We start from the raw sequence: 22,024 nt of genomic DNA on the forward strand, positions 1-22,024 counted from the left end.
AGCCCCGCCCATGACGCCATACTTTGACCACGCCCACGTCTGACGTAATACTTTGGCCACGCCCACAATGACGTAATACTTTGGCCACGCCCACTTCTGACGTCACATGGAACCCCCTACCTCCATACCGCCAGCCTACCTCCAGGCGGTTCCCGTCATTTCTTATCTACTTATAATGTACCTGAGAAACATTTTCTTTAAGTTGTATTAATTTATGGCGTTCATTACCAACATATTTGTCATATTCAGTAGCATGTTGTAAAGAATAATGTCGTTGGATATTGAACTTCTTAATCAGTTGGAGTGTTTTATGCCAAATTAAACACTTTCCTAATCCACTGCTCTCTACCAAAATGAACTCCTCCACCCATGATACATTAAAAGTATTGGGAGTAGCGGGACGCTTTAGTGTATGAGCGGAAGCTCCGTCTTCAAAGTTCGCCGTCATACTGCACAGTCACCACTGCACCGACACTGAATGACGTACAATATGCATACGTCACACCGCTCGCAAGACCCGCTCTTTAAAGCACACAGCGCTCATTTCTCAGAATCACGTAATATGCCCAGCCCTGTTCTAATACAAATCAGAACGGCAGAATAATAGAAACTTTGACTGACAACACAGATCTAGTTCTACTAAACTCTACAAGACCAACTCATTGTGTCAGCCATAATACTCTCAGCAATATAGATCTTTGCACTTCTCTATCATTGGTCTGCCTATGAAACTCCCTTAGGAAGCTATCTCCTTATATTACTGCAAAAAGAATCTACAAAACAATTGTAACATACGAATCAATAAATGGAACCTTCACAAAAATAACTGGGCAAAGTACAAATCTGTTTTCCAAAATAATTTCGCTAAATTAACTCATACCCACGAATTCAACAATACTTCAATGAATGATGTCATTGATAGATTTACAACAATGATTCTTAAAACTGCTGAAACAAGCATTCCTAAACAGAGTATCCTCTTTACTGAAAGGAAACGACGGTGGAATGAAGACTTAAGTTGACAATAATTACAGTAAGAAGAAAAACAAAGCCATTTACAAACATAAAAGAGACCGACTTTAGGAAACAAGTTGACCTTTCTACAACTTAGAGCTGTAGCTAGACGCGCTATAAAAGAGAGCAAAAGGGTTTCCTGGTTGTCATATTTATTTTCACTATCGCACCAAACACCGCAAAATATAATAAATTGGGAGCGCTTGAAGAAAATACGAGGCAACAAAGTATCATCTATTGCATCCATCCTAAAAACTGGTGATGAAACTTATATACTCTCATCAGTGTGTATTTGTGTTTAATTGTTTTAATTTGTTATTAATACATTTGTCGAAAGTTTTATTTTTGTAATTTGTATTCATTTGATTTCTTTTTTTTTTCTTTTTTTTTCTTTTTTTTTTTTTACTTTCAAAAGTGGTGTGTGCGGCTTATTCGAGGGCGCGGGGTATTCGAGAAAATGCGGTAGGCCTACTATAGATTTATTTTTATACTATTGCAATTCGTCCCTCTTCTCAACTCTCATTCTCTAAGTCCCTGCAGAAACATGCATTTTGTTTTATTATAAATTATAATACAAACCTGAAAAGCAATTGTCTGAAATATTCCAAGTATGATCTTTAGTTGCCAGGTGGCCTTATACGATCTGTGAGACCAGAGACGATGGGCTCCAGCAGTAATTCCGACGCAGCCACACGTAACAAGTAACAGCGCTGGAAAGAAAGAAGTTGTTTAGTATATTCTGGCAGGAAATGCAGGACTGAGTTAGTTACTTAGCTGGTTTCTTGCTTAGTTTAATTGCATAATTAATAATTGTTCATTTCCAGTTTGGGTTCAAGCGAATGTGGTGATGAGAATGTCATTGTAGTTAAGCTTGGGTCTAAGTTTACATTTTTTTTTTACGGAGGAGAGTCCGAAGACTTGCACCGCAGCCCTATTGTGCTTTCCTCCTGTTAGAGATGATTGTTTAAGTCCACAGGACCGTATTCCTGTAAGAATCGTTATTCACTGTTTGATGCCATTAACACAGAACTGCGATGAAAATACTTTATGAAAATTATTGCTGTTCTTTACGTACGAGTATGTTTGTGTGCTAAAACAGAATATAACGTTTAAAATGCCACATCACGTACAGATTTTTCACAAAATTGAAATTAATGTTTGTATAATATTAATATAAAAAATGGGGATCTGGCAGTTTCTAGCAGTCACGTCAGCATGAGCTCGCCATGAGTACGTCGCCCGCAGTGTAAACAGTTCAGCTCGCTAGCACCTCTACTCTTCCCCTCCTTCGCCGCAAAAGGTGTGGCGGGGTAAATAAGTACATCGATAGTATGTAACATGCGATTGCTTGCTTTACAGTAGCATACCTACTGAAAACAACACGAGACCAAGTGCTGAGATCCTACAGAATTTTATACGGTATATTTATGTATTATGTTTCTTTGATTATCCTATTTTAAAATGTATAATTTATTTTGTTGGTGTATAATGAGAGAATTAATTAATTCTTTTTTATATTTATAAGTTTATTTTGTTGGGATAATGAGAAAAATTAATTAACTCGTTTTTATATTTATACGTTTATTTATGGGAAACTGAACAATTTTTATTAATTATACGATTAAATTACGTTAGGGATATATATTTTATAAACTTCCACTTAGATGATTCTGAAATAACTGACTGCATTTATGTTTTATAATATCCCATATTCTTGCTTAAAATAAAGTAACATAACACATATAAAATGAAGTCAACCCACATGGGCATTCTGAATTAAGTACTGAAAAGAATGATTATACATCGAACGGCGAGACATTTGGTTTAAGATAAGATGTTATAAATATAAAAATGTAGTTACAACATGTCAACAGAATGCAAGACATTAAGAGCTCTAAACCAAATTTCAAATATCGCCCAAATAGAAAAAAAAAGACGTGAAAAACCATAGGATGATCGTCTGACGACACTATTACAATGAGACCAAAAGAGCGATTTACACGTGAAGCATGGTCTATATAAAACACGGAAATAACTGCTGGCTGACAGAAGGATTTCTTCTGAGATGCCGAGCACACCGACAGAAATTTCTCATGCTTCCTCAGCAGAGTCATGTCAGGAATGAATTGTTCATTGCAATTCGTTGGCTAAATTGTAAATTATGAGAATGAACAGTCATCCTCTCTACGAAAGTGGTCTAGTGTCTTTCATTGGTAACTTCAGGAATAAATAGGCTATACGAAATTTTTTAGTATACGTGAAGAGAATCGAACTACTATGAACGTTTTTAAGTCACTGATGTCTGTGTTTCCCCGTCGGTCGGCCGAAAGGATTTAAATATTCAGTTTCGGAGCCACTGCTGACTCTAAAAAGATGGATAGCACGCCGATACGCTCTGCCTGCTCTGCAACTTCACTGCGAGGTATCTGTGTAAATTCAGTAATTCTGTACGAGATATCTCTGCAAATTCAATACGAGGTATACATCTGCAAATTCAATATGAGGTATCTCTGCAAATTCAATACGAGGCATACATCTGCAAATTTAATACGAGATATCTCTGCAAATTCAATACGAGGCATACATCTGCAAATTCAATACGAGGTATACATCTGCAAATTTAATACGAGGTATACATCTGCAAATTTAATACGAGGTATGTCTGCAAATTCAATACGAGGTATACATCTGCAAATTCAATACGAGATATCTCTGCAAATTCAATACGAGGTATACATCTGCAAATTTAATACGAGGTATCTCTGCAAATTCAATACGAGGTATATATCTACAAATTCAATGCGAGGTATCTCTGCAAATTCAATACGAGGTATATATCTGCAAATTTAATACGATGTATGTCTGCAAATTCAATACAAGGTATACATCTGCAAATTCAATACGAGGTATCTCTGCAAATTCAATACGAGGTATACAACTGCAAATTCAATACGAGGTATACATCTGCAAATTCAATACGAGGTATCTCTGCAAATTCAATACGAGGTATACATCTGCAAATTCAATACGAGGTATACATCTGCAAATTCAATACGAGGTATCTCTGCAAATTCAATACGAGGTATACATCTGCAAATTTAATACGAACGAGGTATCTCTGCAAATTCAATATGAGGTATACATCTGCAAATTCAATACGAGGCATACATCTGCAAATTCAATACGAGGTATCTCTGCAAATTCAATACGAGGTATACATCTGCAAATTTAATACGAGGTATGTCTGCAAATTCAATACAAGGTATACATCTGCAAATTCAATACGAGGTATCTCTGCAAATTCAATACGAGGTATACATCTGCAAATTCAATACGAACGAGGTATCTCTGCAAATTCAATACGAGGTATACATCTGCAAATTCAATACGAACGAGGTATCTCTGCAAATTCAATACGAGGTATACATCTGCAAATTCAATACGAGGTATCTCTGAAAATTCAATACGAGGTATCTCTGCAAATTCAATACGAGGTATACATCTGCAAATTCAATACGAGGTATACATCTGCAAATTCAATACGAACGAGGTATCTCTGCAAATTCAATACGATGTATACATCTGCAAATTCAATACGCTGTATACATCTGCAAATTCAACACGAGGTATCTCTGCAAATTCAATACGAGGTATACATCTGCATATTCAATACGAGGCATACATCTGCAAATTTAATACGAGGTATCTCTGCAAATTCAATACGAGGTATATATCTGCAAATTCAATACGAGGTATATATCTGCAAATTCATTACGAGGTATATATCTGCAAATTCAATACGAGGTATATATCTGCAAATTCAATACGAGGTATATATCTGCAAATTCAATACGAGGTATATATCTGCAAATTCAATACGAGGTATATATCTGCAAATTCATTACGAGGTATATATTTATAAACCTTTGGGGAAAAGTTAATTTCTTACCGAAGATGATTGTGTTGACTTTGGTTTTGGTAAAACACAGATAGCAAGCATAGACGGCGGCTGAATGGACGTAAAGATAGAATGATACGTTCTTCCACACAATGTCAGGCTTGTATCCTAGTGTCTTGTCGCTGATCGACTTCCCTGTTCCATTCATCACAGGTTTCTTGTCGGTTCCATTACAGACAGCTGCCATAAATTCCTCGCTAGTCCGTGTTTCTGTTGTCACAACGGTTGTGTTCGATCCCCTCATTGTTAACAGTAACCTACAAAAAATATATTTAAATATAAACAAGGAATGCCAACTATCAAAATTTAATTAGTTTTTATAGAAAAAGTCAGAAGTAAGATCCTAGAGTCCACACCTGTGGAGTAACGGTCAGCGCGTCTGGCTGCGAAACCAGGTGGCCCGGGTTCGAATCCCGGTCGGGGCAAGTTATCTGGTTGAGGTTTTTCCCGGAGTTTTCCCTCAACCCAATACGAGCAAATGCTGGGTAACTTTCGGTGCTGGACCCCGGACTCATTTCACCGGCATTATCACCTTCATATCATTCAGACGCTAAATAACCTAGATGTTGATACAGCGTCGTAAAATAACCCAATAAAATAAAAAAAAAAAGATCCTAGCCAGAGTAGATGTATGTACATTGTACACCTATAAGGAAATGTTTGAATATACGGCACTTCATCTTCCTTCCGCATTTCAATGTTCCTCTTTTCTACTACGGAAGGTGTAAGAAACGTTTCGACGCCTTCCTCTTTTCCACCGCTAGGGGCGCAAGATGCGTCGACTAGAGTCCGAAGGGCAAAGTTTTTTAAAGGTAATTTGTCTTAGTACCAGTAGCGTAACTAAGAAAGCATGCCCCCCCCCGCAACCACGCCCAAAGTAGTTGTGTTGTATTAACAATGTATTTTCGCAACTATAAATGCCATTTTATTTCAGTGGTGAATTTGAACTTACCAAATAATAACAACGGACTTGTCTCACAATTCTCCAAAGCATCGTTATTTCGTCGACAGGAACTTAATGGCAACTTTATTGACGTCAATATTACTGTTTTCTTCACTTTCAATGGTGAGTACAGATAATGAACTAAATCTCATCTGTGACGTTGTACTACGCAGGTAAGTCTATATTAGTTTCAGCTTACCGAATGAGCTCTCGGTCGTTGCTAGGATCGTTGCTGATCGTTGATCGGTGAAGTGAGGAAAGTGAGAACTCTAGCCTACAACTGTATTTAATAGTTTGGCTGATCATAACATTCTGCGCAATAAACCAGACAAGTCTTTGGTACTGATAAGGAAGAAAAGAAGTATATGGATTATATAGTCACAATGCAGCTCCTGTAGAGTTCACTTCCTTTCCTTGTGCAAGTGCGTAGTATACTAACTATTGCAAAAACATTAGTACCGTAATAGAAACAAAGATATTGTAGTTTACTTTATTGTGAGTTCGCCCATGGAGTGCAAGTACGTGACCAATGTTCTTCAACATAGCTATAACTTACATCAGCATGCATGCAGTTCTCCTCCTTCCCCTTCTTGCCTCACTTGAGTACGCTGAGAAACTGACTCACTCCACATCACCCCTACTCAAATGTTCGCGCATAACACTGGCCAAGTTATCTGAACACAGCAGTACACAGATCAGGAACACTGCTGGCAAAGCATGATTTTCTACAATTAATAATTCGGCCAGTTCCTTTATTGTTGAAAGTTTACGAATCTCTTCCATCATCATGGATCGAAAAGTAATCATGCTGTTGAGGAAAAGTAGGAGATAAATAATATGTAGCACAATATTCGGAAGTCAGGTCTATGTTGGCTTTTTCGATCATTTCGTTTTCAATTAAGGTGCTGAGTTTTTTAAGACAGAAGGAGCGAGAATTTAGCTGAGATATCGTTCATGCTTTCAAAGCGTACTTTAAGCTGCCGAGTCATGATGTCCAGATAAACATTAAAAACAAATAGGCCTACTCGGAACCTTTCTTCTGCATTGTGTAATCGTTCGCCAACAGCCAATTCATCAAAGAACTTCTTAACATGGCGTTGTGTTGTTTTGGAAACAGGGTCTGTTTTGGAGGAATTTTATATTTCCTTCGCTTCCTTTAAAGCAGTAGTACTCGAAAATTTCTGACTCAACTCTATAAAATTTTGGGCTTGTTTTAACAGTGTTGTGGCCGTCAATAAATCAATGGACTTTTCTTGTAAATATTTTGGAACAATACTGATACACTGTAATATCTTACACCGGAACACGAATATAACTACAAAGTCAAAAGAACTGAGTTCCTTTTTCAATGCGAGAGCTGTATTTTTTTTTTTCGGAAGATTTGTCGCAGGACAGAATTATATTCTCACGGTATATCATCACCTGAAAACCCCACTTTTCAACGCGAATAAACTATCAGATCGTGAAGACCATCTCGTAGGACAGAGCTTTTTATTGTGCATTTGGTTATCCCATTATCCAAGGCACTATAGAATTTCTGCCATAGCGATAAACTTTCACTAAAACACACGAACTTGCTCTCAGTTGTGTAAAAGTCCCTTATTTGAGTCATTCCACGTCAAATCGCACACAATTATACAAATTTTGACCTTCATATTTCTGATTGCGTTTATATTTTTTTTACCAACTCTATGGGTCTAATAAACCAACAAGAGTGTTTTTATTTCCTCCTAAGTCCACATGTTTTTAAAATATTGCATGCTAAAATTCGTTAAAAATGTCGCACAATGCAACATTTAAAGCGTCATATTTCTGAGGATATTGATGTTAAAATTTTTTTTGAAAAATGCATTTAAAAGCTTAAAGTACTGTCTTTTGTTAAATATTTACTAACTAATTTTAATATAATTATTACAAATATTATTTTATGATTCAATTTTTAAAAGTTAGATATCAATGTGAAATAGCCGTATTAAAAATCTAAACAAGTGCCTACTAGGTGCACTGAAGTATTCTTAATAACTCCAAAAAAAAAATCACAATGGGATCTCCAATAGTTTAATGGAAATTTAATTACTTACGAAACAATGTGTAGCGGTCAGTGCAGCAGCAGTGGACGGGAAGCGTTGAAGCGCGCTGGGAGGTTTATCGGCGGTGGATGATCGAGTGAACGTTGCAACATTACACCCAGTATGAATCAAGTCACTCGAGAAAACACTGCTAATTTACTTGTTATATCTTCAAATATTTGTACATTATGCTTTTTAAACGTTTGTTTTCATTCACACTACACTTTAAATTTTCATTCGTCTACTTTCTTTCTCGAAAGAAAATTGTTTCACTAAATCTTCAATTTCTGACCACGGAGTGAAAGAATGTAATTTTAATGTACCAGTTATTGGTTTCAGATTGTGGTATCTGGTCTGCAAATTTTCAGTGTGGTTTTTGTGCTTATTCAATGGACAAAATATAAATGACACGTTAGAAAAGTTTTTTGTGACCAATCAAACAGTTTTTTTGTGTTATTATAGGAACTTGTATAGGCTGGCTCTCGTGGCAAGTCTTTTAAAGTTCCTCCAATGCCATCATCACATGGACCTTTACCATGCGACGTTGCAAAGAAGTGTCATTCGGTGTTAATTCCGTAATTTTCTTCATGTAAGCAATTATTTTTAAAATTCTTTTTGTTTTTGTATTGTGACTTGATCCATCGGAAAAGTAGATGATTTTTTTCATATCGTTGAATTCTTGGTTTAAGAAATTGATTGCTTCGAATTGAAAAAAGTGAAAGGAATCGGTGTCATGTTTTATGCTTTCTGAGATGACAACAATACTTTTGTGACGAATTTCTGTATCTTCTTTGAAATATACTACGAAAGGATGCATTGTGGCTTGGCATTTGTTCCAATGCACACCTTGCACTGAATCTTATATTACAAATGAATGATTTTCAGAAAAGTCTGCAATAACTATTTAATTTTCAGGTTGTACATTTTCTTTGCATTCCGTAAAAATAAAATATGGCCGACTTTTGAAGGGATGACGATGCATCTTCTACATGAAAAACTTTACTTGCTAGGGAACCTTTTACTTTTTGAAACTTTTGACGGGGTATCGTTTTTGTTGTAGTTTTCTTTTCTTGATAAGGGATTCTATTGACATCAAACTCTTGTTTAATTCCTCAATATTACTGATTTCTAGCGCTGTATCCATATAACTGCCAGAAGAAGAACTGGCATAATCACTTTCTCTGTCCGCACTTTCATTTGATTCATGTTTATTAATATCACAAGAACTACTGACTTCACATACAATTTCACCTGACCTATCCGGAAGTTGATAGATTTTTTACGGAAAGAATCACATATTCGCACATTCAAAGACTCCTTTAAATTGAGCTTTATCAATAAATCGCGACTTACGCGTCTTAGTGTATTTTTCTTTTTAAAAGCGTGATTAGGAAGGTCAAATGGATTTAAACACTTTTTTATATATTACGCGATCTTTGCTGTCATTAATGTTGTATAAAAGTCACGCCACTCCATGAAATTCAAACCCTGACTGATTATTTTTCTCTTCTACATTTTGTCTCCTGCCATCTGTTTACTGTCATAAAGTTTACTGCCATACCCAGCCTTACTATCGTTAAACACTTGGCTATATTATAGTATAAACATACAGCATTGTGAAGGGCTCCCCCTCTGAGCTGAGCTGACAATAATAAAATAACTTTAGATAAGATATTTACTGTTCCTTAAGGTATTAATCATTTGATGAATGAATGCATTTGTATTGTAGTGTGGCGTATATGCAACGTGGGCAGCTTTCTAGCCCAGAGCCACAAGCAGTTCATTAGCTGGGGATCGCGAACGCGTGCATGCCTCCGGAAAATAAATTGTTGCAGATCCCACATTTCTAAATGCAGTAGTTTACAGATAATACATCAGGGAACAAGTCTATATATATATATATATATATATATATATATATATATATATATATATTTTTTTCAGATTTTTAACTTGGCTACATAATATAGTAAATTTGCTTTGAAAAATAAATGATTAAAAAATTAGGCCAAATTTTAAATTTATTTGTGATAACCCTAAAGTAATAAAAAGTATTGTATTTAGTCTTTCAAATGCGCCAAACCGCAAATCTCAATTATATGTAGATACAGAGTTCCAAGTGAGTTTTTGTAATAGTACGCGCATAATTTGCATAATTTCAAATAGTCATAACTACACAAATAATTAATAATTGTGAAAATAAAACAATATGGGTCTCCTTGTTTGATGTCTAGAATTCATGAAAAAAAAATTCGACCATTTACGAGAAGGTCGTGTTTTATTGCTGTGCGATTTGACGTGGAATGAGTCATTTCTGAAATGTCACTAACGGAATCATTCAGAATTAAATTTAAATTATGACCCATGCAGTGTTCGTGCAACACGAGGACAGAAATAGGGTTGAACAAGTGTTGGAGAAGCGAGGTGGGGATTAACGTTGTGACATGTTCATCGCTGTGGAGTAGCGGTTAGCACGTCTGATCGTGAAAGGAACGGGGCCGGGTTCAAATCCTGGTTGGGGCAACTTACCTGGTTAGGCTTTCTTCCGGGGTTTTCCCTCAACCGATTGATGCAGAATTGCTGGGTAAAATTCGGCGTTGGACCTCGGACTCATTTCGCCATCATTGATTCATATCATCATCATAATCAATTCCATAGCACGGGTTAAGTTCACGATGCAGCGTGCTATACTTGTACTAGAGCGCGGTAGTTCGATTACCCAATCATTAACAGAATAGGAGTGGTAAGCACAATAAGTCTCTATCTGCTGTGTAAGACTTCGGGTTCCTCCTCCGTATAAGAAGGGGGTGAAGAAAGAAACGTTGCGACATCAGAAAGAAAAAAAATATATATTGCAACTTGAGAAAGTAATTGTTGAAAGAAGCACAACTGTTGTAAGAATAGGCCTACCTTTGGAATGCAAATACGAATGTTATTCATAATCGAAATAATGCCTTCAGGTATAACATAGAACGGTTTTTCCGGCCCCCTTGCGTCCATGGGCTCCCCCGCATCGTTAGTTACGCCCCTGCTTAGTACGGTGCCGATCATATTGTGTGTGACATGATATCGACATATTAGTAGTTTAAAAGTGTAATTTTTACCCCATATATTTTGTATTTTTGGTCCAAGGAAAATACTAGTGTAAAAAAAGACAAGTGTTTTCATATAAGATGACTATTTCCCTGAACAAAAACACCATTTCGCTCATTTGACTTTGATGGACTCATTTTGCGCCCTTGGCGGTGAATAAAATAACTTTTCTGTCCTCTTGCGCACCTGGTGACAGAAATAAGAACTAAGGAGAAGGCAAGAAAATTATTAATAAATATCTTGAGTGCCGTGTATTTAAACTTTAACCACATACAAAGTATTAAAAGAGGTAAACAGTAGCATTATTTCGTGAAATTAAATTTGTGTACGAACATAACTGATGGAATATTCCAAGTAGAGCGAAGCTGATACAGCGAACATTCGGATATAATGCGGTGGAAAGGTGATCCTCGAAAAAGTCGTCATTATTTATCATAAAAATAATTTCTTTTAAATTATCCGCTAATTTATTTCCAATAACATAGCTACTCGTGGTGTACACAAAATAAAACAACTAAAATTCTCATTTTGAGACTTACAGTAAATTAGTCCTGGGCCAAAGTACATTGAGCGATTGAATACAATGTTTAACTATTCACTTCATCTCGCCAAAAAATTGTAATCTTGTAAAATTTTGACTTATTCCACATTTTAAAGCTTCAATGCTAATGTGTGTATGTATCTAATGCCTACCCACTTCACTTGCGTGATTCGGGTTCCGCATGTTACGCATAAATGGCAAGACTGTGATCAATTTTCAATCTGTACACCACTTCGGCGGGCCACGCTGTATATGATATGTAGCTATCTGTGAAGAGTTGTGTCGTGCACTAGGTTGAGTGTGCAATTGTAGTGTAGAGAATGGGTAAGGATGATGATGAAGGTGAGAAAGGGAGAAAGGGAAACCCGGTGCCGGCACGTAGCCTGCTCCTGTCAATAGCACCAAGAGGGTCGCCAGGCTTAACGTCCCCGTCCGACGGACGAATTACTGTCAACAGTGACATACAGTATGCCTTCTCTTCATACGGACTGCGGAGAGATTTGGAATTTAATCCAGACTTATTGGTGCACAATTTAGTGATTACAAGTTGTGCACTACCATCTCTCGAATCGAACCCGGGCAGTCTAGACTGGAGTCAGACGCGCTACCACAGAGCTAACTCGGCGAACTTATTTCAAATTTAAATTTTGAATTAAAACTATAATCAAAACGAAAGCATTGCAATAAAACATTTCTAAGGCATAGATCTAATAGTAATGTCTAATACGTACGTGCTTTGAAGTACACAGCTTGTCCAGGTTTGGTTTTATATTCCAGATAGTCACTCTGATTTATTTCTGTTTGAAGTTTGTTTCTATATTTAGATTTTAAAGCAGCTATAGCTGAAAAACCAATTTCGCAAAGGTAAGAAGTGGGGAAAAGATAACAGTATCCGAGGCGCTTTTGCTTTAATAAGAGAATAATTACAAGACGGTTCACTCCAGAAATTTGGTAAAGACTTAATAACAAAATTTTATTTTTCTGAGCTACTTGAAGAAAGCATCTATCAGTTGTTGTTCTTGCAGCGATAGGCCGGTAGCTGTACTGTCAAATTGATTTATTACCCAATTCTAGTCCGGGACCGATAGCAGTGTTGCCAATCGAGTTTAAATTCCCGCGTATTGGGTTATTGTCAGCTATCTTTTTATGTTATATTATGGGGTGGGGGCGCAGAATTATTCAAGGCAAAAAAGGGAGCGCGAAATACGAACGTTTGAGAGCCGTTGCCGTATTACATAGGATGTAAGAGGCGCTTCCAGAAAGTAAGTTTCCCGATTTTTCCCCTTGAAAGTAAACGTAATTAGCCATGTCAATTGTGCATGCGTAACAGATCTATGACGTATCAATCATATGCCACCCGGACAGGTCCCGCCTGGTGCCAGTAGCGCCGCCTGCGAGGTTCGGTCGGTGATAAAGTTCTTTAATGCACAAAGCATTGCGCCAATTGAAATTCATCGGCAGCTCTGTCAGGTCTATGGGCCGAACATCATGAGTAAGCAGATGGTGCGTCGCTGGTGTAGGCAGTTTTCCGAAAGTCGTCAAAGTGTCCATGACGAAGAGCGCAGTGGGCGACCGTCCTTCATCAATGATGATCGTGTTGAGCTGGTGCGGCAGTGCATCATGGAGAACCGTCGCTTCACGCTGAGCAGCCATTTTCCGCAGATATCGCGATCCATGTTGCATGAAATTGTCACTAAGCACCTGCTGTTCAAAAAAGTGTGTGCCAGGTGGGTGCCGAAAAACCTGACACCCGAACACAAAATGCAACGTTTAGGAGCAGCACTGACATTTCTGCAACGGTATCACGATGACGGCGACGAGTTCTCCGACAGGATCGTTATGGGCGATGAGACTTGGATTTCGCACTTCACCCCGGAAACCAAGCAGCAGTCAATGCACGGGCGGCATAGTGTATCTCCGGTCAGGACGAAATTCAAACAGACGCTGTCGGTACGGAAAGTGATGTGCACGGTGTTCTGGGACAGGAAGGGCATTCTGCTCATTGACTTCCTTCCAAGAGGTGAAACAGTGAACGCTGACCGTTACTGTAAAACACTGCGAAAATTGCGACGTGCCATTCAAAACAAGAGGCGTGGAATGCTTACTGCAGGTGTTGTGCTCCTCCATGACAATGCTCGTCCACATACGGCTCGGCGCACAGCAGCTGTTTTGACGGAATTTGGCTGGGAGTTGTTTGATCATCCACCCTACAGTCCTGATCTTGCTCCCAGCGATTTTCACGTTTTCTCTCCTCCGGTGAGCGTTTTGGCAACGACGAAGAGCTGAAAACGTCTGTCACACGCTGGTTCCATTCACAGGCGGCAGAGTTCTACGACAGAGGGATACAAAAGTTGATCCCACGATACAAGTGTCTCAATTCTGAATGTGGCTATGTTGAAAAATAGCTGAAACATTGCTGTACCTGTTGCCAATAAATGTTTTCCTGAAATTTTGTGTTCTTTGTTTTTTAATAGGAAAACTTACTTTCTGAATGCGCCTCGTATAACTATAGTTCTTTTTGTTTTTATGTTTAACATAAAATTACGTTTTGGCGTAGTAGTGCAGTCCTATCGCGTTATCTCGTCGCTGGTACCATTCTTACTAGAATGCAGTGGAGGACATTTTGAGCAACTGCTCTGAAATTCAAATAAGATTCTCTTTATTTCCTTAAATAAATAATTCGCTAAGAAGGTTATCTGTTTGCTAGACTCTAGTGCCGAAAGATGGCAGAAGTGCGCATCACTTAGGTTTGACTCGTCCTTTAGAATTCGATGTACAGTTTTAAATAATTACCGAACGATTGGAAAAGCAAGCATTTGACGACATTGAAGGTGGTTGGATGGTTGTAATACAGCTGGAAATACACAATATTTGATTGATGAATATAAAATCTTATCGATGTGTTAATTAATTTCAGCTTTGGAACAATAATTTCGTGAAAAAGTTGAAAACACAGACATATGTGTCTATTTTTCTCATAAATTAGTAGAAGGATTTGAATGATGTTTTTTACACAGCTTTCAGACATCATTTAATTTTGGCAATTAAAATCATTTTCATAATTTATTCTGGGAATAAGATGTGATCTTTTTAAATTCGAAAATTAATGTAATTAATCCAATATTTCATATTTTAATATTCCCGGACTAACATAAGAAAATAATTCTGGTTACCAAAATTAAATTATGTCTGTATGCTGTGTAAAAAAATTATTCAAATCGTTCCACTAGCTTATAAGACAAACTGGCATTTACATCTCAATTTCAACTCAAGTAACTAATGCGCTACATAAAGATATTCGTTTACTCTTCTGGAATTGTAATTTTATGTCAAACATACTCATTTCTCAAGGGCGATAAATCAGTAATCATAAAAATGTAGAACCAGTTAGTACCAGTCCTTTTATTAGTGGTGAACAAAGACAATTTCAAGGCTAACATGTCTAAAAAGCAAACCGATTTCCAGTTTTAATGAGCAGTTACGAAGTTACCAGTAATTTAAATTTCTTCGTCTTGATACCATTTCTAAACATAAATGCCATGTTCGTTTAGACCAGTGATGTCAAAGAAAGCACATTTTTCTGACCTTGACGTCGGGCGCGGGCATCAAACGCTAGGTATGGAAGGAGGAAGGATTATGTATATGAATAAGCAGCTTTGGATTAAGAAAACAGTGGTGTACAAACTTCAAACGGAACGTGAAATTTTATGTCGTTATTTTCATTTGGCTGCTTTCTGTTTGATATTGTCTATATTATCTGTAAAACAACAGTACTACACCAATTTCTTAATACTGTGTTGTGTTTTAAACGTTAATAACATAATAAAGAGTTAAGAAAGAATATTCACATAAATTCCATAGTAGTACAATTATACTGTACTAAGTGAATGAAACACATCATTCATAAAGAAAGTGATATCTCAAAGAAAGAGACTGAGTATAACATGATAAGTTGGAATTGATATTGATGGTATCTTTAGCCTTATAAAAGTAATCAATAAACTAATCAAAACAATATCATAGTACAAAGCAAAGTTGCCTAGGTACTGTATATGTTTTAACTGTAACTAATAATCAGTATTAGAAATAAACTTAGTATTAAAAATAAACTTATTCCGTTTTGGAACTTGGTCGATGTTTATAATCCAGATGTAATAATTGGGACGGAATCATGGCTTAGGGAAGACATAAATGACTCGGAAATTTTTAGGTCGGATTATAGAGTCTTCAGAAAGGATAGAAGTGAAAAGGGAGGGGGAGTTTTCGTTTGTACTAAGATAGAAATAAGTAGCAATCTTCTGTGGATACAAGAGGAAGTTGAAATATTGAATGTTCAGATAAGAAATGGGCGGGAAACCTTAAATGTAATAGCATGTTACAGACCACCCAGTGAATTAAACAATTTAACTTTGCACAAACTAAATGAATATCTTAATATACCTTATTTTATTTCAAGGAGTGCAGTTCGGTGGTTCCTTTGAACACCCATTTACAGATTTATGACTTTCTCCACAACAGCTCTGACAATTCCATCCTGTCCCCTAATCCCAACATTGCACAGTTGTCACAATCCTGATGACCTTCGAAATTATGCAGTGAAACTGACGGGATTCTTGTAATTCGGAAACGATGCGGCAACTCTGCCTCCACGTGGATTTGACGGGCACCTGTCAATTCTTCTGAACGAGGGTTGTGATTGGTTACTAACAAGAGAAGACAAGATTTCCGTCATAGACATTTATTTATGACAACCAATTAGTAGGGGGCAGTAGAAGGTCTGTCGGCAAAGTCCTTTCTATGAAACTGCACTCCATGAAAAAAAAATAAAGTATACAGTATCAGAAGACCGAAACGTAGTAATTGCTGGGGATCTAAACCTTCCGAAAATTAACTGGAACGGGATTTCAGGTACAAATTCAGATGCACAGACCCTTGTTAATGAATTGATCTGGCGTAAAGATTTCACGCAGGTAGACGTAGTAAATGGTCTGACGCGTGACAATGCCCTCTTAGATGTTTACCTACTAAGACCTGTCTCTCTCTTTGTCAACTCTGAAAGTCTTCATAAAATAAGTGATCACAATAGCGTCTTATTAGAAATCTTCTGGGAAAACAGTAAATCCGAGGTCAAGTCCACTGTCTGTCTGGAATTTCAACAAAACCGATGTCCATGAATTACAAACGTTTCTACGACAAAAGCATGATGACTTTCTAAGGACTGAAGGAAATATGGAAAATGTGTGGCATAAATTTAAGAGTATAATTTTCGAGGCATTAGTAAAATGTGTACCTTCTAAAATAATTAAGAAAAATCCGGACCCAGAATATTACACTAATTATATTCGCTACTTAAAGAAAAAGACAAGGCGCGCATTTAGTAAACGTAAACGAAGCCATGAGCATTGGGAAAAATATGTCGAATTAATTAAGAAACTTGAGTGTGAAAAAAGGTTAGCTCAGGAAAATTTTCTAAAAATTATTTTAAAAGAAGATGAAAGTAACAATTGGAGACAGTTTTATAATTATGTACGCAGGAGAAAAGGAAAACATGAAGGAGTAGTGCTTTTACGAAATCAGAACGGAGAAAGTATAACTGATGACAAAGAAAAGGCCGACTTATTAAATTCCTATTTCATTTCGGTTTTCAATAATAATAATAATAATAATAATAATAATAATAATAATAATAATAATAATAATAATAATCCCGCTGATAGGAGTGGTTGTGTCACAGACCGTGAATGTGAACCAAATTCGACTTTCAAAATAACTTCCAAAGGGGTTAGAGAGAGACTAACGAAATTAAAAAATCGGAAGTCTCGAGAACCAGATAGTATTGCTACAGATTCTTAAATTAGGTTCCGAGGCCATAATTCCATACTTAATGCGTATATTTCATGTTTCCATAAACAATGCAGCTATTCCATGTGACTGGAAATCAGCTATAGTGGTACCCATACATAAAGGTGGAAATAAATTAGATGTCGGAAACTACAGACCGATTAGCCTTACATCTGTCGTATGTAAAGTCATGGAGCATTTGATATCGGATTATATTCGTCATGTTCTAAATGCGAAAGACTGGTTTTACAACCGCCAGCATGGTTTTAGGGAAGGCTTCTCATGTGATAGTCAAATTACGTCGCTGATTCAGGATCTGTAGATAGAGGCGGAAGAATCGATGCAGTTGTGATTGATTTTTCGGAAGCATTTGATTTGGTGCCACATGACATATTAATAGATAAGTTAAGTAGGCTAGGAATAGATAAAAGAGTGGTGCTATGGATCCGAGAATTCTTAAAAGGTAGAACCCAGAGAGTTAGAGTAGGTCATGAAATATCGGAAATTGGAAATATAAGTTCAGGGGTGCCACAGGGCAGCGTTCTGGGTCCATTACTCTTTATAATATACGTAAATGACCTATGCCAGAATATTACATCAAATGTGAGGCTATTTGCAGACGACTGCATTATCTATAGAAAGATTACAATTAATTCAGATGTAGATGCTATTCAAACAGACTTGAATAAAATTTATAACTGGGCGTTAAAGCATGGGATGAAAATAAATGGTTCTAAAAGTAAATCTATAACATTTTGTAAAACCCGAGAGGAAACTAGTCTTAATTACGAATTCAGTGGTGTTGTAATTCCGCAAGAACAATGTTGTAAATACCTAGGAGTGTATTTAAACTCCAAACTTTCTTGGGGAGCGCATATTGATAATGTTACGGGTAAAGCATGGAGGGCACTTCACTTTATTATGAGAATCTTGAGAAAAGCTAGCCCCAAATCGAGGGAAATAGCATATCTAACGTTAGTGCGACCGTTAATGGAATACGGAACTACATGTTGGGATCCCTATAGAATATATCAGATAAATTCCTTAGAAAGAATCCTGTATAGGGCAGCTAAATTTGTTAAAGGTAAAAGAGAAGATGGAAACGATACGATAAAAGAACTTAAATGGGAAACTTTGGAAAACAGACGTAGGAAAACTAGAATAACATCATTGTATAGAGCACATCTAGGTCAGAAAGCATGGGTAGACATAACGGCTCGGTTAGAAAAGCCAAAGTACTATGGTAGGAACGATCATGATTTTAAAATCAAATGTAGGAAACAGAAAACGGATGTAGGTAAATTCTCATTTTTAAATAGAACTATAAATGATTGGAATGATCTACCTGCAGCGGCCTTTGAGGGCTGTCCTTCCTTAAGGAGATTCAAGAATAACTTAAAAAGTTGTGTATGAAGTGCAAATTAAAATTAAGGTGACATTCAACATTTAATTTTTTAAGGTGACATGTATTTATCTAGCCTGACGAGTTTACTTCCTGGTTTGAATTGTAAATTATTTAAAAATAGTGTGTAAGAGGGCCTTAGACTAGAACTGTTTAGTTTAAATGTAGTTCTGTTTATAAGTATGCATAAGGATGTAATTATTTGACTTATTTGAACTGTTGTATCAGTGAAGCGAGGTGAGTCAGTGAAGTTATGGTTTTACAGTGCAGTGAACAGTTCCGATCAGTGATAATTTATAGCGTCAATGAAATGTGTTCTATAGTGTCAATGAAATGTGTTACAGAGTATCAGTGAAATGTGTGCTAAAGTGTCAGTGAAATGCGTCATAGTGCCACTATAGGAAATGAGATGAGAGTAAAGTGAAAGACTATTGAAACTTATGTAGGACCTATACATAATTATGTAGGTTGTATTGTAAAATTAGGTATTTTATTTATGTTTTATTATTATTGTGTTAAATTGTATTGTGTATTCTTATTGTATTGTGTATAAAATTGTATATGTGTTGTAAAATTGTATTGTGTATTGTAAATTTTATTGTGTATTGCTTATCATTTTATTGTGTATTGTTAATATTGTATATACCACTGCCACTGGGTGCTTGCCCACTTGCAGTGTAAATAAATACATACATACAATAATACATAACAAAATTCTTATCGCATTAAGGTGATATTGGTGCGCAATTCCTATCATCAGAATATTAAATTATTTTCTCGAAATCTGCTGAAGCTATAGAGCTGACGTTTTTGCAACACATGGGCCTGAGCCTGAGGGCGGCTTGACCGAGAGCAGGGTTGTCACTGAGTTCTCTCTGCAATCAGTTCGTCCAATATACAGAATGTCCCGAAATGCACGCACAAACCTGCATCGTGTGAATCCCGGATGACAATGGAGACGAAAATATTAGTGACAAATTTCGTCCGGGGAATCTTTAATTGCCCAATTGAGCAACACTGCACAATATAAACTGTCTACTGCAATGTAAAGTTTAATCTGTTTATCATTGTAACTAACGAGCAATTAAGTAAGAATAAATGGATGGAAAACAATTTATTGCGAAGTTCTGAAGGAATATACTATACTTCGCACGAAAACATGACGACCTTCCCTCATACCCTTCAGCAGTTAACTGCAGGCACGCGCAAGGGATAAACCCTTAGCCGAGTTGCCAATTCTTGAAGTCATTGTGATTTGCGAACGTTTTTCAAACTGTGCTCCGTGAAACCGCGATTTTCAGAAAGACTATATTATCTTTGTAAATATACCTTAATTTATAATTACTAAAACAAAATTGGTATAAAATTGAACAAACTTATTTTAAAAACACTTTATATTTATATTTTCACTAACATGTTTTGCCTAAATAAACAAAAAAATGTAGACTTCTATAATAAGTGTTAAATTCTCATGTTATTGAAGTTCCAGAATTTTGTACTTAATTAAGAATGTTGCGCTGGTAAAATTTTCTGAAACTGTGATCATTGAATAGTTATAGAATGTATAGTACAAAAGAGTAAAGTTAGATTTTATCTACTTCGCCTTGGGTGATAATTTCCACGTACGCATAAAATCTGTTTACTCTAGTGTGCTATACAATATTTTATTCATTACTGGTATGTACATTTAATTTTAAATTGTAGGGCTTTTCTTTGTAATGTGTTGGCGAAGAAGTTCATATACATTCATTTTACTATTGCTAATATGTTGGTTGTCATGTAGAGAGTGATTTAAAAACATTTAATTCACTGCTGTAAGTTAGAAAACTTTTAAGCACTGCTGTGAATAATGTTATTATTTAGGTTGCTAAGGACGGTGTTGCTGTTGGCGATATCTCTTTCGCGTACTGTTCACATACTGTTCGGCGAAGTAATTCACGTATAAAATCGTCTATCTTACCGAATTCTGTTTTAATTTGTTTATTTTCTCTTTAGTTGGTGAACCGTAATTCTTAATTTCTATGCCCATATATCCAACTCCGCCGGTTGCGTCCGATGTTAAGTGATTAAGATTTATATTTATTAAACTGCCTGAACTTTCTATTACTTTATGGATAGAATTTCTAACGTTAGACACAATTCTAACACTTTGTTTTCTTAGCTACGCTCCTCTGCAAATAAGATACTCTGTTTTCTTCGACGGTGTTATTTGTTGTTCTTGTCGTGATGGTCCTGGATCTTCAGGTGTATCAGGAGGCCTGGCTGCGGATCATCTGCTCCAACACTCATTAATCATGGCCGGAATAAATTAGACATATTCAAGCGCACAACGGTATAAAACAACACGTCGACAAAGACACTGAGAACGGGTGAAACCCAACAGATAGAGGCAATGACTGCTAGATTTGGCAATGCTGGGATCTATTGTATTTCTGCCACGCGGCTGGGGGTTGAGTAGAGGATGGGGGTTTATGAGGGATTACCAATTCCAAGAAGAGAGGCCGTCATGTTTCCGAGCCAAGTATACTATTCTAGGCTATATAAATAGAACTAAAATAAAATAAATAAATTAGGTGATTTGAATTATGAAACATTGTTTTTAAAGCACCGTATGGATAGCCAGGATCATAGGAGTAACAACTAGACTATCTGTATCTTCAAAATACAGTATTCCCACGTTGTGCAATTAAAAATTCTTCGAACAAATTTTGCCATTAACATGTTCGTCTCTATTTTCATCCAGACTTCACACGACATATTCTGTGTTCACGAATTTTGAGATTGTCTGTATTTATATGCATACAGTGTAGGCTACGCAAACCATGTTGTAGGTCAATTTTTGTAAAATTTTTAAGCCAATATTTACACAGATATCTTGAATAGGCACATTTGATGGACACAAAATACTGACGAAATTGACGGTTATAAATTGAGTAGGAAAGGATAAGCTACGAATTAAATAAAACCCCCGAGTATAATCTTAGGGAATTCAGGGAGACCACATCAGACTGTGAATTTAGTAACCAATATAAGAAATATTATTGTGAGAATATACTGCACAACACTTACCGTGCACCTACTGTAGCAGGTTCTTGTAGCAGACTAAATGTCAACCTCGCTCAGGCAGGATTCAAGTAAACGCTAAACCAGAAGACCAATCATT

General features: G+C 36.6%; 1 protein-coding gene across 3 annotated transcripts in view; it reads right to left on the reverse strand.

The window, feature by feature from the left end:
- LOC138712208 (acyl-CoA Delta-9 desaturase-like) overlaps positions 1-22,024 on the reverse strand; it is a 39,595-nt gene extending 17,571 nt beyond the window's left edge. The window contains exons 1-3 of one of the 3 annotated variants that reach the window (XM_069843727.1): positions 21,931-22,024; positions 4,964-5,229; positions 1,594-1,724 (exon numbers count right to left, since the gene is read on the reverse strand). In XM_069843727.1, the coding sequence (XP_069699828.1) occupies positions 1,594-1,724; positions 4,964-5,216 (384 nt within the window). In that variant the 5' untranslated portion in view covers positions 5,217-5,229; positions 21,931-22,024. Of the gene's footprint in view, positions 1-1,593; positions 1,725-4,963; positions 5,230-13,723; positions 13,948-21,930 lie in introns of those variants that run through there. The other 2 variants (XM_069843729.1, XM_069843730.1) reach the window with 2 other exon arrangements.

The sequence above is a fragment of the Periplaneta americana genome, chromosome 13 (assembly GCF_040183065.1).
Source record: "Periplaneta americana isolate PAMFEO1 chromosome 13, P.americana_PAMFEO1_priV1, whole genome shotgun sequence".
Taxonomy (NCBI): domain Eukaryota; kingdom Metazoa; phylum Arthropoda; class Insecta; order Blattodea; family Blattidae; genus Periplaneta; species Periplaneta americana.